At 33.9% G+C, this 18,722-nt stretch overlaps 2 protein-coding genes across 3 annotated transcripts; one reads left to right on the top strand and one right to left on the bottom strand.

Moving 5' to 3' along the window:
• Positions 1–2,833: 2,833 nt before the first annotated feature.
• LOC110609014 (glucan endo-1,3-beta-glucosidase) lies at positions 2,834–5,285 on the bottom strand. Of its 2 annotated transcripts, XM_021748322.2 has the most exons (3): positions 4,178–5,285; positions 3,279–3,570; positions 2,834–3,173 (listed from the first exon to the last, which is right to left on the bottom strand). In XM_021748322.2, the coding sequence occupies exons 1-3, from the start codon at positions 5,234–5,236 to the stop codon at positions 3,028–3,030; spliced, it is 1,497 nt and encodes a 498-aa protein (XP_021604014.1). In that variant the 5' UTR covers positions 5,237–5,285; the 3' UTR covers positions 2,834–3,027. The 2 variants fall into 2 exon arrangements, with proteins under 2 accessions (XP_021604014.1, XP_043815590.1); XM_043959655.1 differs by lacking the exons at positions 2,834–3,173; positions 3,279–3,570 and adding an exon at positions 3,577–3,841.
• Positions 5,286–6,333: 1,048 nt separating this feature from the next.
• Positions 6,334–18,722, top strand: LOC110610421. Its single transcript, XM_021750338.2, has 8 exons — positions 6,334–6,449; positions 7,187–7,405; positions 8,680–8,715; positions 8,941–9,022; positions 10,316–10,372; positions 11,185–11,661; positions 17,960–18,082; positions 18,182–18,722. Exons 1-8 carry the CDS (start codon positions 6,334–6,336, stop codon positions 18,389–18,391), a joined length of 1,320 nt encoding a protein of 439 aa, XP_021606030.1. The 3' UTR covers positions 18,392–18,722.

Here is an 18,722-nt window from a genome sequence, read left to right as displayed (position 1 = left end):
AAGGAAGAAGTTGATTGAGTGAGATTTGGCTTGGCTTTGGTGGAAGGAAGACAAAATAAAGCTTTGGTTTTCAATGGATGTGAGCTACGGCAATGAAATGGTGGAGAAGACAATCCCCTATTTTTTTTTTTTTATTTGCTTGGTCAATTCTTGTTTCCTTAGCTAGGTGACACATGTTGGGTACATTAAATTCTATCTTTTTAACTTTTCATATTTACACTTTAACCCACTAAACTCTTTACCATGTTTCAATTTAGTTTTCAAACTTTCACTAATCATAGATTGACCTACCAAAATATGCTTTTAGCCTTTAAAAGTCCTTTTCACTTAAGCTAGCATAACGGATTTAAACAAGCACCTCCCGAAAGTGTCTCGTTCCCGACTCGCTAATCACACTGTCTACTTTAATTCTGAATACGTTCGTTTATTTATTGGAGTTTTCTATGATTCAGTTATTAGCAGTTTAGAGTTATGCTAGCACATTCCCTAAGGCCACTTACTCTAGTAGTGAAGTAGCCTAGCCCTACCTAGTGATGACACTACTCTAGCTATGGGTTTGAGGATGTTACAGAGGCACCTCCTCTTAAAAGAAAAAAGCTTACTCAAAAATCTTATTTTTTGAATTTTAGATGATTATAATATATAAAAAATAAAAAAATAAAACAAAATGTACTAAAACATTTATCCTAATAAGATAAGATTATTGCTTTCCCTTATCAGATCTTTGACTCCTCATGACAGAACCTGCTCTTTAATTCTTTCGAGGGAAAAGTTATTTCCTTTTTGTGTTAGATTTTCTAGGCTTTCCCTCTGAGCAGCCATGGCTTTTGTTAATTGTTGTAGGAGATATCGTCGCTATTAGGACATGGGGTTTGTATCCAAAATCTTCCAAATTTGATTGTCGATTTTCTCATGTGCACTTCTGGAAAATGGACCTTAGTTGGATGCCTAGAGATCGGAACGTAGGAAATAAAGCATTCACATGGGCCTTTATATATACAAGCCTAAACGTCCTAAGCAGAAGCCATTCCTTTTACTACTAGTAGTCATTTATATCAACAAACAAATGGATCAGAATTCTCAAACCCCAATATTTATGTTTTTATTTTAATAAAATATTTATTATTTAAGTATCAATTTTTATATTTTTAAAAATCTATTAAAATATTTTTATTTTTTTATCAATAATAAAATAATTATTTCATTTAATTTCAATCATTTTTTTTATTAAAATTATAATAAATAGAGAAAAAAAATTTTAAAATTCTAAATTACCCTTATAATCACTAAACATTCTCACTCCACCTACACGACTGCATTAAATCAAAATCAGCATATTCTTCACTTTTTTTCTTTTATTAGGTATGTAGATTACTATAATTTTTATTCAATATAACCTATTAGCAAATTCATAGCAACAATCTTTACACAAGATTTTTCATTTTAAAATTAAAACAAAACCCATCACTTAGTCATAATAGAAACTCAATACTTCACTTATTACAACAAAAAATTAAATAGGATATCCAACGAAACTAAAAGATCTCCTATTTATAATAAAACAAAAAAATATTCAAAACTTTTAAATTGAAGCCTTGAATCAAGGCACATATCATTAACCTCAACAATATTATGCTCAAATCAAATTAACTATCTAAAATTAAAATTAAGTAAATCTAAAATATATTCAAAAATTAAAATTAAAAGTTAAATCTCAATAAAAAATCAAAGAATGTAAAAAAATGCCTGTCGATACTCTTTGTGAACGGATTACTAACGACGTTCGAAAGCCCTTTTGAACGCGACAACTCCATCCTCACTTAAATCCATTCAGATTCTACTCAAATTATACTCACACGATAATTTCATCTATTTCGAGATATTAACCTCCACTATACATAAAAAGTTATTTTTTGATTTGATATTCATATCAATTTCTAAAATTTTATCGATTTGATATTCATGTTAATCTCTAAAATTTTATCAATATTCATATAAATCACTAAAATTTTATCTGCATTAGTGTACACTAATTATTCATGCAGCTTACGGCGGCCGAAGAAGAGAAAAATAAAAATAAAGGTGATGAAAGAGTGAGAAATAGAGAGAGAAGAGTAATTGGAAAAGAGAAAGAAAACGATGGTAGCAATGAAAGAGAGGGAAATTAGAAAGGTTAAGAGTCCTTAAAGGGGAGGGGAAGAATTAATTTAGAAGACAAAGGCATTTTATTTTTTTTGTGAAAATAAATGCAAGGACTATTATTGATAGAAAGAAAATATAAACTCTATCAATATAAACACATTTTAATATATTTTTAAAAATATATAAACACTGTTCAGAAATTAAATAGTAAATTTATCTATTTTAAATAATAAAAAAATACATCACATGCGCATAGATCATATTTTGCTTCCCATTGATTCATTTTTTATTTTTTGATAAAGGCTTTAAATCACATATATACATTCGCCTTTCAGTGCTCTACAATTTCAAATTAAAAAGATAACCTATACCCAATTTAATTTCTATATTATATTTTTGAGGCTATCATTAAATCACATTCAATAGCTTTAATCAAAATTTTAGATTTTTTTTTATCTCCTGATTTAACATATTAAAATGATGTGATTCCTAACATTGTGCAAGTTCCTAATTATAATTTCCAAACCTACCCTAAACTACCAAAACTACTCTATGATGCTATTTTTTTTAAGAAAAAAAAAGCTGTTAAATGTTAATAGTAAAGGGACCTATATGAAATTTACCATAATTTAATTTTATAATAAAACAATTATACACATAAAGATTGTATTGTAAAACTTCTTTTAAACTAGATGCACAACCATGATGAATTGATAATAATTATAATACTAGATCAGTTCCAGGGTTAACAAGTACAATAGATGCAAGACCAGCACCCCAATAATACACAAAATTTGATTAAAATTAAAAGAAACAAAAAAGAAGGGCGAGGACCTACCCTAATCTAATCGTCCACCACAATTACATATAAAAAAGTTAAAATAATTAATAGAAAAATAAATTTACAAATACCAAGCACCCACCCACCAGTAGCAGCTCCTTTACGCTGCAGTACAATCTCATCGACTCTCCCGCCACCGACTTCTCTTCCATTTTTTGATCGCTAAACGGATAGCTACACGCCTCGTAACCTGCCAATTGCAATTGCCATTGCCATTTATCATTATACCTCATATCTTCATCTGAGACATACCAAATACTCTGTAAACAATCAACACACAAGGTAAGTTACGTACTTGGATCAGTGGTAGTCACCACTCCGGTGTGGTTAAAATCACAGTTGAAGTCCTGCCGCCCAAAGCTCTGATAGTACGCATTCATTGCATACGAAGCATGTGACCGCACTGTATTTGGGTCGAAGCACGGCCCACCTGCCTGTATGGGCCTGCAATTTATTCCACTGCTGCACGCGTAATCTATATTCTTCTGCAACGCCGCATCACTAGCGTCCGATCTTGGGACGCACCATTTACGGTCTGGACTTGAGGACGGTGCCACCGCTCTTGTTCCAGACGTGGGACCCTTTGCCTATCGATAAAAAATGGAATGGACGGCCGTGATTCAAACAATACAAAACTTCAGAATCTGGCTAGTAAAAGTAGTTAGATTTGGACCAGTTTCCTGTCGGGAACCTCCTTTTAACGCAAAACATAAAGGGCGGGAAAATGTTGAACAAATTAAGGGACAAACAGCATGTTGTGACAGAATCGCCCCTGCGTGAATCCCTAAATAGGCAAATTAATGTGTCTAATTTGGTCATTAAACATCTCAATATATTCTCTTCCACCAAGCGTGATGACTGCAAAAGGCGGCTAAGTGTGTCAGACCTCGAAAAAACAAACATAGAAAATATGTCTATGCTATAGACCCCCAGAGTTGGAAGGTCCAGACCCTTCAAGTACTCGAGCTTACGTGTTCTACTAGTGGTCTCGCAGCTATCGAATGAAAACCATTAACTATTATTTACTAAAACTAGACGCAAGAGCATTATATTTTTATTAGATTTAGATGTGCGTGTCCGCGTGTTATAATTCGGAAGTGACAATAAGTCCTTGTCGTTGAAACGAAATTAAACTTAAAACTTATAAAGCAAAAAAAAAATTCGAAAAATAAGTTAAAAAATAAAATAAAGAACCTGAGCATTGCGTAGAACGCCGACGTCGTAAACCGGGGTCAGATCCGGCTTGAACAACCCGAAATTCTGTTCCGAAATCCCTGGTTTCAGATTCTCATTAAACAGAGAGAAAATATATGTCTCGAAAGTCCTGTTAGGCATCAACGGCGTTCCTTTCCTAGAGTTGACGTGCTTCACGAGGTTCCCGTTGTACGACAGCGCGTTTTCCATGCTCACGCCTGGTTGATTCGGATCGCCCACTGAAGGCCAACCGGTCTCCGCCACCACGATGTCCACGTCCTCGTATCCCAACCTTTTCATAGCCGAATAAACCGCGTCGAGTTGGGCGTCAAACATGTTGGTGTAGTTCTTCCCTGTCGCCGGGTCAAAAACGCCGGCATTTGGTCTAAACAACGCGTAGTTCAACGTCTCTGGCCTGAAGCCAAAGTACGGGTATGGGTTAACCATGAAAGGAGACTTCGTTTTGCGGTGAAAGTCGAGAATCGGAGCGAATATTCTTTGATCGTAGCCTTTTCGAAACCGACCAGTACTCGGTGGCTCAGATGAGGATAATATACCTAAAGAGTGAGGCGTCGAGACTTGAATATTAGTGACGTTAGCAAGCTCAAGAGCTGATTTTAGAGCTTTCATGGCCGGTAAAGTGTGAGCTATTAGCGATTTATCAGAAGTAGCGAGGATCTCGTTGCCCACCGCAATGTATTTAATGATTGTTTTGGGGTGAAAGGGTAAAATGTTGTTGGCGATCCATGCCTGAGCAGCTGGAAGCTTAGCTAGGGAAGGGATATCGCCATTGCCGACGGTGACGGTTACCAAAATCCCGGTGTTGGCGAAGGCGCGGAGGATGTCAGGATTGGCATCGAAGATCTTAATGCGGTCGATGGTGGTTTGGGTTTTGAGGAAACTGGCAACTTGAGTGGGTGGAGGAAGGTTATTGGCAACGGTGCCATAATTTACGCCGACTGAATATGCGGCGGTGGAGAGGCGGTGGAGAAGGTGGAAAGTGAGAAATAGAAAGAGTTGGAGAAAAGGGTTAGATACAGAGATCGAAGGTTTTGCCATTTTCTGAATGAAAGTGGGAGACAGTGAAGAGCAAGTAAAGTGGAGCAGAATCCACAACGTGATGGGGCCGATGATATAAAAAAAAATCAAAGTTAACGTGGGGCCTACTATATGACTTTACATTAAACTGATGTAATGAGGTCTTGTTGAAGTGGATGTTGTGTCATATTTGTGCAAGAAAATTGCAAGTCCATTTTAAGGAAAATTTGCGAAAAATTTTATAACGGACAAAATATTAATAAAATAGGTGATTAATTATTTTCGAAATATTATAATAAAATAACAAACATACAAAATTTTACATTTAAGTTAACCATTAGAATTTCCAGATATGACATTTTTGTAAAGAAATTAAGATTAGTAAAATGGGATAATTCTTAGCCCTCTCCATTCTATAGCAGTGAAATTTGATATGTATGAAGCTTATAATTAGGTTAATTGACATTTTTTGCGCAAAATTCTCTTGAGTATATAGGTTTGTTGCATGTTGAATTCAATTAATCATGTAATATATTTTTGCTGTCAGTTTTTCTATTATAGTTAATGGTCAATCTACAATTCTCTTTCTTTTTTCTCGTGGGCATTGATAAGTAAATCTTTTATTTCTCTATCTGTTTCTTTTTTTCTCCTAAATACTCTTTTATTTATTGTCAGATGTGCATATTAAGGGTTTCCTTCAATAAATTAGAATTGCTCAGACGGCTCCATCCCTTTTTTATATTTGATTTATTGATGACACTCCCTTATTTGCTTAAGCATTTAAGGAGGAAGCTACCAACTTGCTTCATGCTCTTCACACATATGCCTTGATTTATGATCTGTCTATTAACCTTTCCAAGTCTCATATCCTTTTTAGTTGAAATGCCTCTTTCACTCTTAAGCGAGACATTTCAAATTTATTTCGTATGGACGAACTCACCGTGTCTGATAAATATTTGGACTTGCCTATACTACTCAGTCGTTCTTGTCAACAAGTTTTATTATTGGTTGAGTATAAAATCCATGTAAAGACACAATCATGGAAAAGTCAGCTATTGTCTCATGCTAGTTGGGCTACTATGGTTCAATGAGTATTTACTGTTGTTCCGGCATATTCCATGTATGTTTTTCTATATCCTAAATATTTCACTACCAAGCTCAATGGCTTGCTGTCTAGTTTTGATGGGTTGGCTTTGAGGATCATCGCAAGATCAGTTGGGTCAACTGGTGGAAGGTCTGTCTTTCCAAAGCTTGCGGTGGCTTAGGCTTTAAGGATTTTGCAGCTTTTAATATGGCCTTTCTCCTTTTGGGATGCTCGCAGCAACCAACAAACAACCACATTCTTGGATTTGGGCGAGTCTCTTAGCTGGACGGAAGGTGTTACGACGGGGAGTTCGTATAAATATTGGTGATGGTACTTCTACTCATATTTGGTCTAATCCATGGGCTCCCCATTTACCACTTCCTGATACCCCATCCTACACTATACCCGCCCAACATTGACATGGTGGCTAACTTATCAATCACTCGACCTTGGATTGGGATTATCGCCTGCTCTTTAATATCTTCCCTCGATCTTTAGCAACTACAATCTCCTTGGTTCCTGTTGCCCCTTCTAAGACTGTAGATACATTGGTGTGGCACTATACGAATGATGGACAATGTAGTGTTCGCTCAGGCTATCAATTTCTAATGACATCTTCCTTGGATAAAACGCCAACACCTTATAATGCTTCCTTCACTGTTGTTCACACATCTTGTTAGCGAAGTGTTTAGTCTTTGCAGGTTATGCCTAAGCTTAAGTTTTTTATCCGGAGATTTTTATATAATGCCTTATCGGTTATGTCTAATTTGGCTCATCGTGGTTGTGGCCATACTTCTATATGCCCTATTTGTCACTTAGCCTCTGAGACATTGGAGCATATGTTACTTTTTTTTTTTTCAATTTGCTTGTCTTATTTGGTTTTTCAGTCCTTGTACATATAAGCCTTTTCTTCATGATTTCCCTATTTTCCTTGTTTGGTGGAACTCTTTGCTCTGTAGTGCAACTTCTGGATATGATGAGCCTTTACTTCTTATCTTGACGGTCTTCACTATGTGGCATATTTGGAAGGTGCGAAATAGGTATATATTTGATCAGGTTTATCCAGATATTATCATTGTTGTTCATCTCATTTCGCTTGATTACTCGTACTTGCGTTAAAATGGTGTTTTTGCTTACCTTCCTGTGTTTGGATCTTCTTCACTTTTTGGTAACGGGGTTCTCTCCTCCTAGTGGAATGTTTAATATTCAGTGTGATGTTGCTTGGAATGACCAGTTTTCCATGTGATAGTTGTTGCGATGCTTATAAATGATAATGGCTTACTTATGTATGGTCTGGCCAAACAAGTATGATACTTATTAGCTTTTGCGGGTAAGGCTAGGGCTATATTGGAATGGTTGAAACTAACGGTGAGTGTTGATCTTTCATCACTTGTTTGCGAGACAGATTTTGCTCTTCTGATGAATGTTGTTCAATATCCATCTCTGTCCTGCCGTGGAAAATTCAGACACCATTATCTTCTATTTTAATGCTTGTTTTGTATTTTCAGTATGTTTCCTTTTGTTATATTTTTCGGGAGGCTAATCTCAAGACAAGTACAATAGCTAAGTTTTGTTCTAAAGGTCTTTTATCGCCCGATTGGTTGCTTTAGTCATTCTCTTCGCTCAAACAATTACGTTAAATGTTCGGTATTATTTGATAGTCTTATAATGCAATCTCATTGTAACTTAAAATGGATAATTCAAAAAGAAAATGAAAATTTGTGTTTGAATATAAAAAATAAAAAATTTATTGTTCTAAGTTATATAATTCTAGATAAACATTAAATAAATTAAATTTAGAGAATATTTTTTCAAATAAAATATTTTTTTTAAAAATAATTTTTTTACTATTTAATTTTAGATTAAATAAAAAATATATTAATGAATTTATATATACAATGGTTAATAAAATTTTTTAAATATATAAAATAATTTTTAAAAAATATTTTTTAAAAAATAATTTATTTTTTTATTTGAAAAAATATTTTTTATTAACTAATTATTAAAACGGCAAAAAATATGAAAAAAATATTTAATTGAAAATTACTTTTTATAAAAACAAATGGAATCTAGTAACACTTTTATTAAACAAAAGTATGTTGGAAGATAAAAATATAATTTGGTTATTATTTTCTTCAAATTTAAAAAATAAAAAATGTGAACTACGGCCATAGTTTATTTTCTTTCATTCAAAATTTCCTTTTACTTTTTATTATTTTTCAATTAAGAAAACCTAAGCATATAAATTACTACAGATAGTAACAGGAACTACATTTCTTAAAAGGCTTGTGATGAATGGTCTCTCGAGGCTTGGCGAAGCGGAGGAGTGAGAGCTATTAGAAAATAAATGGATTGTATTAATTTTTGTTCGTTGTTGCAGCGAAGAAAAGAGAAGAAATAAGAAGAAGATCAAAATGTGAGTGCGCAAAAAGCTATAAGGATAGTCTTGACCAACATCGGGATGAATTTTTGCAATTTTTGATTTGGTGGCTTTTGTGTTAGTTGTAGTGGGTGTCCTCTATAGAAATGGTTTGTTTTATTTGAGTCTTTTTGGATTTACGTTATCTTATTCCTCTATGGCTGATAATGTGGTGGTTTGGATTTTCTTTTGAGGTTTGATTTATTTTTTCTTATCATGTAGGTTATGTGGTTTCATCATGAGGGAGCTATTGTTTGTTGATGAATCTGGATTCAATGAGGGCTCCAATTGGCTTCTAAAAAGGGTATTCTTTGTAGTATATGGCATATAGAGATCATGCAACTATATTCTGTGAGTAACGCTTCAGTATGCCGTTGACAGACTGAGCTCGCCATGTCCTATTCTCATTTGGCCGATTAGACGATCGTTTATGATGGCCTTGTTCCATTTTGGTATTTTCATTGCATGTGCCTCTTTTATTTGTTTTCGTAACCTATTTTGTGTGTTCTGCTCATTTTTCAATCCCACTGCTCTTAATGATGATGTGTCGATGGAGATATCGATGTTGCAGTGGTGAAATCAGTTCTGATGCGAGCAGTGTTTCAATGAATTTAAATTTAATTGTGTTTTTTTCAATTTAGTTGATAATTACTTATGCTCACTTCGATTTTATCAAAATTTTTTTTCCTAATTTGATTTGTTTTAGTTGGATCAAACCTTTATATAATACATAACCCAATAAAATTTTAATAAAATACAATTTAATATACTCCATTCATAAAAAAAAATCTATTCTTTTTGCCGATTCCTATTTATCACTTATAAAAATTGTTTTATCTAAAAAATATGTATCACTTTAAGAATTTTACTGAACATTAGCTAACTTTTTAATTTTACTCTTATTTTGTCAAAATATAGTGTTTCTGAAATAAGAAACATATAAAGCTATTTTTTAAAAATTTCCAAAAATTATCTTATCAATATCGTTCTTTTTTTAATCATCTCCTCTTTTCAATATTATATTAATAAATAAAAATATTATTTTTAAAGTAGTTAAGTGATATAATAATAATTTTAATTTAATTAATAGCTATTTTATCATAAATTAAGTCTTTTGATTGCTTTTAAATATTATAAAGAATTTTAAATAACAAATACAAAATGATGATGGGTAAAATAATTTATTATTACAAAGAAATCGTTATACACTATGTTTTTTAGAAATTTTTAGCTGATTTTTAACGTCTGGATTTTTTTTTCCAACCTTAAAGATAGACACACAGGCTGAAGAATAACACTAAATCTCTTTCAAAACCATAACGATTTTGGAGTAATATGCTATGCTGTTCTAGGCATTAAGCTTTTTTTTTTTTTTGAAATGGCTAGGCATTAAGCTTGAACGTCCAATCATTAACTCTTTTTTTATATAAATAATTTTATAATAAAAAAATTTAAATAATTTTTTATAAAATTATATATAGTTAATTTTTTTATATATAATAAAAATATTTTAAATTAAAAAAGAAATTTTATTTTAAATAAAAAAATTATAAAAAAAATTCAATAAATTGAATTCATCCGAAATTCTTTATTCTAGACAGGTAATTTTGAAAATTCTTATGAACCAGGTGATATAATTGAAAATTCTGGACAGGTAAATGCAGTAAGCAATGCCTTTTACTACATGGGCGGAGAAAACTTGACTCTGGAATCTCAGAATAGACACATGATGCCATGACTAGAGGATGTTGGCAACGAGCCAGTTGTTCCTCCTTATTAATGAACTCTGTAACCGCATTTTCAGGAATGGATGGAACATTTTTTGGGAGCCAGTGACCAGTGATTCAATGCCAACAAAGTTAAGTGCGTAAAGATTCAGCTTGTTTATTAGTGTTTTTTTATTTTTTTCTCTCAATAAGTTATGAATGAATTGAACAGCTCTTTTTATTTCATTTTCTAAGACATTTAGGCTCCATTCATTTTCTAAGAATTCAATATCTCGAAAACTGAAGGATTCCTCCACTAGGTTATTTATGGAGAGTGAGCCAAAATTTAAGATCAGATTAAAAGGCGTAGATGATTATCAGTTTAAGTACGTATGACGTTAAGAAAGGGCTGAGAAAATTATTTGAACTAGTGTTGAAGTAATAAGCTCTGTGGTGTTGAAACGGCCCATTTCATATACCAGGACCTTCCATTGTTTAAAGGAATAAGACAACCTTGAAAAATGACGAAATTCTCGGTCGACAGAATCTTAAGAAGGTGCAGAGAAAAGCTTTTGCACTATTATTGTTAGGTTAAGATATTAATTAAAGAATCAAGGACCTTTTATCTTTTAATAAAAAATAAATATATAATTAAGCTTTCACAAAAAATATTTTTAAAAAATATATTTTATATTTTATAATATTTGAAGTATTAAAAAATATAATTAATAAAAAATATTTTTTTGAGTAAAATTTATAGTCAGGCTATTGGCTGCGAGAACGTCAAAAAGCATCAAATAATCAAGAAATTTCACGGACGCTTGAACAGTCAGCTACCCTCTCCATGTCAAGCCCAACAGCTCCGGGTCAAATTCCCGGTAAGAGTTCTTCCCTACCCGAAATGAATCGGTACGACCACCCAGGCCTCGCCGCCGATACGTTTTCTGATCATCTCCTTCGAAATGGCTCCTTTATCGACGGTAGCAATAAGTTCTCGACCAGCGGGCATACCACAGTCAAATCAAACGGAGATAGTTACCAAGCGGCTCCGCACTCTTCTAGTTCAGCAAATGCCGTGGAGACGGAGACGCCAACGCCGAAGCAGCCTAAATCGAGGAGAAAAGTACCGGTGACTATGTCGCCGGGCGCGTCTGAATCGGCGAATTGGTTGCCGCCGGGATGGTTAGTTGAAGATAGGGTTAGGACCTCCGGTGCAACGGCTGGCACAGTAGATAAGGTTAGTTTCCTTCCTAAATTAATGTTGCATTGAACTGGATTAATCCAAGTACTTGTTGTCTTACTTGTGCTCAATGCTTCAAATTCTGTCAAATAACTACTGATTAGTCAATCAAACATTTTAAAGCGGGGAATTTCTCAAATATCTTGTTTTTTTGTTTCCTTATTCTTTAGCTTAGTTTCAATCTTCCTCTTGAACATGAGAGCTTGCAATTTAGGCAAATAGTAAGAATTTCCTTTACGGAATAAAATCTTTTAGACAAGCTCATTAGAAAAAGGGAATAATTGCCTAAGTTGTATATGGAAAATCTCTTTGGTGTAGAATAGTGACTAGCTAGGTAAGTAGTTAATTGTTTTCTTTTCTTAAATTTTAGCTCTAGATTTGGATCACGTTGTTTGATATGACAACGTGTTGCATCATTTGCAGGCTTTCACCGTTCCTCTTGAAAACTAGTTCTTACAATTTGGATAGTGTCGCTCAGTTTTTTTATGAAGTTCACCATTTTTTCGATGTCTTCATTAGAAATGGAAATGAATAACTGTTCATATTGCTGGTGGACACATCCTTTCGTTCTGCGTAATGGACATCTAGATAAAAGTATGCTTCCATATGCATAGAACTTCCCAGATATATAGGGGCCTATCATCGCCTAAAAATATTTTGCAATGGAAATCATATATTGATGTGTACTTGGTATTAACATAGATAAATGGTGAAAAAAAGATCCATATAGCCGTTTCCAACTAGTTTGAGATTAAGGCTTTGTTTTATTGTTGTTGTTACAGTGCGATAAATTTTAATTATTTTGAATCCGTACCCTTCTAGCTTGATTTTTTTCCCCATTACATGTATATGATAAAGACACAATTTGATCACTTGTTATTCACTGTTGTAACTGCAACTCTATAACTGGTAGTTTCCAAATTATATTTGATATTCATGCTCCCTAAAGTCAAATTTAGATTTTCTCTTTTTAGGATTTATGTTGAGGTGTGTACAAGACCTAGCAAAAGTACGTGCTGGAGATGCGACTTGGTCCTTTGAGGAATTTAATGACTGTAAAAAATTAAATATTACAGATGGCATGGAGAAGAATGCCTTTTGCCAAGTTCCCCTATCATACAGAAGAACTAAGCTCTCTACGAGAATGTAATCCACAGGATCAATACAAAATGGATGAAATAGGGAGCGTTATGGGCGCATTATGAGTTGAATCATACAAACAATATCTTAATTTAATATATGTAATTGTGCGATACTTAAACTTTTAGTTTATAACATGAAATGCCCCATGATCTTCAATTTAGGCAATATAGAATGCTTATGATCATTACTAGCCATTTTTTTTCTAGGTTACTTTTGTTGACGGGGCAGTTGTCATGTTAAAAAGATACTCTCTTATTTGACACTTATTATACAAAAGAATGTAATTAATAAAAATAATATTTTTAGAATTGATTTTGCTCTCTCTCCCTCGTTCTCTCTCTTTCTCTTGTCCCTTTCCCTCAGGTTATTCTTATCCTCAACCTTCCTCAACATAACTCACCTCACCCAACTACCTCAATGCTCACCTTACAAGATCGGTTGAACGAAGCCCTTGGCACACCATGACAACACCTTTAACCTTCACTTACAGCCCAAACCCAGCTCCTGACCAAGCACTTGAACATTAGGGCTAACCATCATCCCCCCCTCCCTCTCTCTCTAATCATGCCCCATCAAGCTCACTTGATCCAACTCATCCTTCTCCCTCACTAGACTGCACTAGGCCTTACAGCTCCATCATTCCAAACACCTATTGTCCTCTTCCCCTACACAGCTTATGCTCACTCATTTGACTCATCCCATGATTTACAATCTGAAAAACCCAGCTTTCAAATAGGCATGTTGAAAGAGGAACTCCCTTGGCTTTAAAACATGAGCCATCATAGATCAACTATATGTTACATGGCAGACTTGCAATTCCCTTTGAAACAGAGAAATAGGGAGAGAAAGAGAGAGAAGTAGAATGGGCTGAGAAAAGAAATAGAAAGGGGAGAAGTAATAGAGAGAATTAGAAAAGAGGAAAGATATAGAGAGAAAGAGTTTATCTTTGATTGCTAATGATCTTGGATATCTTTATCTTTACAAGTAAGTTCCTATTTATACTACTTTGGATGCCACAACTACTTTCTACAATTACAACTGAATATAGAGACTAATCTAATACTTCTTTATTCCTTACTCATAACATTCCCCACCCCTTGAAATCATTCTTGTCCTCAAGAATGAAAAAAAATGCTGAAAATTGAAAGAATTTATGTGGCTTCTTTCCTCAGACTTGGTCAAAAGGATGTGAAAATCCCCATAGCAGCTTTTGCTGGTCAGTAATCCCCTGAATTTAGAACCCAAATGTATGTTCACTTCCTGCATGTACTTCAGCTGAAATGACCCATAAGGCTTGGCTGAAGATGCTAAACTCTTTTTTTTTTCTCCAAATTTCCCATGCATGTTCCTTCAAGATCGCAATAGAATTTAATGTCATACCCTTCTTCCTTTCTCTTCTTGCTATTTCCCGTTTATCTTCCATAAGAATTCCAGGATGACAACAGCCGAACTCACCATCTTGGCTCCCAAAATACTGCCACGTGTTTCCAATACCCACACTTTTTGTAACACATTTATCTTTCTTTTTTTAAAGAACATGTCCAAAAATAAAAAATTCATTTTTGGAAATGATTTGTGCAAATACTTCAGATTCAACTAATAGTGTCCTCATTTCAAACTCCAGTTGCCCGTCATCAGCATCGTTATCGTTCTTTTCCTCTTTAATCTCACTTACATTAGGCATATCAACAAAAAGCTCCTGCTCCACTTCAATGGCCCTGTCTTTCTTATTCAAAATTTCACAAGAGACATCTTGTTCTTCACTAGGCTTTTCAAAAATTTGATTTTCATTGATCAAGACTGCAATCTTTTCTTCTGTCACTTGAATTGATTGCTCAAACCTTTCCATTTTCTGATCTAAATTTTCTACTTTTTGATATAAATTTTCTACTTTCTGAATCACTTTTTCGAATCTTTGTTCCAACCATCTTCTATCTAGAATTTCTTGAACTTCTTTAAGAAATATTTGTGCCAAATATTGCACTTCCATGATCCAAGAATTTTAAGAAAGGGAGAACACGAAAAGAATGTGAATAAAGGAAAGAACAAAAATTTCAAGAATTCCAATAAACAAGTTCTTGAAATGCTGGAAGTGAGGAATTAAAGAAAGGAAAAGATAAGAAACCAGAAAACAATAGAACAAGAAAGAATTTGGTTCAAGAATTTAAGAAAGAAAGGGGTTCCAAAGGAAAGAAAGAAGCGCAGAAACAAGGTTTTGCCAAGAAGAAGAAACAAAGCAATAACAGAAGTATGGAAATGGAAGAAATTTCTGCAAATGAGAGGAAAGAAATTCTCGAAAAGAAAGAAGGAAAGAATAGAGGAAGAAGGAGAAAAACTTCTCAGGGACAGAAGAAGAAAAATTCTGTCAAGAAGAAAGAAGAGAGAAGAAAGAACAGAAAGAAGAAAGAACGGTAAAGAAAGAAATTTTAGGAAGAAGAAAGAAGAATTAGAGGGAAGAAGCAGAATAGAAGAAGAAGAAGGGAGGGAAAGAAGGGAGAAATCTCGGAAAAGGAGGAGGACGGAAGAAGAAAATCTGAGAGGAGAAGAAGAAGAATAGAGAAATAGTATAGGAAAGAACCTGGAATTTAGGCCTCTAAATTGTTGGCTCTGATACCACTTGTTACATGGCAGACTTGCAATTCCCTTTGAAACAGAGAAATAGGGAGAGAAAGAGAGAGAAGTAGAATGGGCTGAGAAAAGAAATAGAAAGGGGAGAAGTAATAGAGAGAATTAGAAAAGAGGAAAGATAAGAAGTAGAGAGAAAGAGTTTATCTTTGATTGCTAATGATCTTGGATATCTTTATCTTTACACGTTCCTATTTATACTACTTTGGGTGCCACAACTACTTTCTACAATTACAACTGAATATAGAGACTAATCTAATACTTCTTTATTCCTTACTCATAACACTATAGTAGATCCATCTCCAAAGACGTATTATGGCCATTGGTGAGAGGTTTTGTTTATTCACATGGCAAGGAAGATGCGTCTTGAAATGGTGGCATTGGGCTTTAGCATCATAGGAGTCTCAACAAGAGCAATCTAAGCAGAAGCGGATAGGATGCGATGCAGGAGTAAAATGTCAGCCGTTTGGCTTTGTCTCCTCTGCTTCATTGCCTCTACTAGACCATGCAACCCCATGATCACGAGATGAATGCAGTGCAAACCCTAGATGATTGTGTTTTAGATCTGAAATTGGTGAATTGGAAAATTTTAGATTAATAGAAACATAGGATTGGATTTAGTTTAATCAAGTGAAGATGGTTTTAACTATGGTGGTGATTAGAGTTCAGAGAATTGGTTCTAATGGCAGAAGAACAAATAGAAAAGTAGAGATGATAGGAGGAAAGTGAAGAGAGAGGTACATAAAAAGAGGAAGACTAATTAGACATTTATTTTTATTAAAGAAATTTAATAAAAAAGAAACATTAATTTAATATTTTTCTTGAAAAGTGTCAAGTTAATAGAGAGGGGAGAGAGAATATATAACTTTTTTAATATGACAAATGCCATGTTAGCAAAATTTACGTGAAAACCTGCTACAGAAAGTAAATAGGAAATTTTTTTTCTTAAAATAAAAATCAAGGGATTTGTATTGCTAATTAAAATTTAGGTATGATACAGTTGTATACCAATAAGTTTCTACCACATGTATAATTTACTGGTGTATCATGCGACTGTAAGACACCAAACAAGGGAAGTTATATAGACTTACTTTATATGGGAATGAATGATGTGTATCTAAGATACAACATAACTGCAAGATGAGTGGTGGAGATCAGATGTTAAGATGGATTTTTGATAGCTGGATAATGAATAGATAGGAATAACGACATTCATGAGAGAATGTATGTTGTAAATATGGAGAGTTGGAGACAATATGAGAGATGGGAATTTAAGATGGTTTAGTCAAATCTAACGTGCAACATCTGATGTTCCAATGTGTAAATGTCATATGTTGATAGAGGAAAGAGTGAGAAGAGGAAGGGAGAGAGTCAAGATGACATGGAAGGAAGTACAACAAAGGATTTCCAAGTCTTGGATATTAAATATAGACTTGGTTTCTAGCAGGGTTAATGGTGAATATGGATATATGTAGTTGACCGCAACTAGTTTGGGATTAAGACTTTGTTGTTGGTGGTGGTGGTGGTGTTGATTTCTTTGGTTGGTCTTCAATGTTGTGCAGTCTAAGTCATTGAATTAGAATTTAAAAGTTAATAATCATTTGAATATTGTGCACACCCTTGATAGTATCATTAATTTCCATCTTCATCACTTCTGCCAACCCTTGGTCCTGAACTTGCCATTTCATCATTTTGTTTCTGATTTACCACCTGAATTTATATTGTTTAATCCCCAGTACAGGTATTTATAGTTCGCCTAGTGATTATGTTATTGCCACATAATTCATATCTTTTCCACATTTGGAGGTTAAAATTTTGTATCATGCATTTATCGGTTGTTTGATGTAGGGTTAATTACATCATTATATAACTCGGAAAAAAAATTACGAAGTTATATTTGAATTTTTTTTCTAAATTTGCTATTTTAAGTATTCAAAAACTTTTTTTTTAACAATAAATTGTCTAAATGGACTTTTTTCTCTAATCAAATGCATTTGGTCGGTTTCCTTACTTGGGTTCTGAGATGGAAAAACTGGGCCCATCTTTTCATTAATGACCTTGCTGAGCTAGATTTTTAAGGTGAAAAATGCTCGTCATGCGAGGGAGCATAAAACTTGTAAAATTGGAGGACCGAAATAATCCTTCATCGAAATCACAATTTATTGGTACATGCTAGGTCAAGAAACATGTGCAGTAAATTCTGGGTTGCTTATGGATATGAGATCATTGTTTGTATTTTCATTTATTGTATTTTAAGTAACTCTTTTCGTATTTTTTTTAAGTAATTCTTTTTCATACAAATCTGGAAAGACTGGAATAGATATCTAATTCCTGCCTAGACTGGATGTTGGAATTTCAGTCTTCATGTCTAATATATCGATATAGCCGATACTTAGTCTGTGGTCTTATTCTTATGTAGGATTTTAAATTAAAGAAGTTCAAATTCTTATCCAAATAAAGAAGTGATTTTGTGTTTACTCTTCGAATAGTGTAATTGAACATGAGGAATGCACTCTACCTTTTGTAGTATTACATTGAGCCTGTAACAGGCCGCAAATTCAGGTCCAAGAAAGAGGTGCAGTATTATCTTGAAACAGGAACCTTGAAGAAGAAAAAAAGAGTAACAGAGAATTCTGAAGATGATGTCAACGTGAGAAACAGAACCCTATTTGTATGAGGGGCATTAGCTCCTCTATTTTTCCTTTTGCATTAATTTTTTTCTTTACATTAACTTGAATCACTTTTGTAGCCTCCAGAGGGTACCGGGAGTCACAAGAAGGCTAGCAAGAATGCAAAGCGTCCTGAAATTAAGTTTGATTATTTGAATGTGCCTGATAGGATTGAATGGGTTCTTACAGATGCAAATGGAGATGTCTGGACTCCCTTCGTTGGAGGGAAAAAGGTGGCTGAATATGAGAAGCAAAATTGGGAATTTGAGATGCTTCATTCACATCACTAACGGCTAAAGCTTTGTTGAAACAATGTTTTGAAGCCTTTCAAAATCCTGCCTCCTGAATCATCAAATGGCTGTCTCACACAGGCCAATCAAAGGTCTTATCTCTTTTTATTTTTTTAAACTTGTTCTATATTTTTGTGCTCAAAAAATGGATATGTACACCAATTCTAAATGACACCTACTGAATAACCATTTAGCATGTTGTCTCCTGAAATTTTGGCTGTAGGGCTTTTATTTCTTTTGTGTGTCTCTCAGGGATATACATAGGCATCGTCTTCCAGTGGATGTTTTCTAATTATGATTTTCGAAAGGAAATACAGATAATATGATGTTA

This window comes from Manihot esculenta, chromosome 1 (assembly GCF_001659605.2).
Source record: "Manihot esculenta cultivar AM560-2 chromosome 1, M.esculenta_v8, whole genome shotgun sequence".
Classification (NCBI taxonomy): domain Eukaryota; kingdom Viridiplantae; phylum Streptophyta; class Magnoliopsida; order Malpighiales; family Euphorbiaceae; genus Manihot; species Manihot esculenta.
Note: the sequence above shows the minus strand (reverse complement) of the source record. Positions and strands in the feature narration are given on the sequence as shown.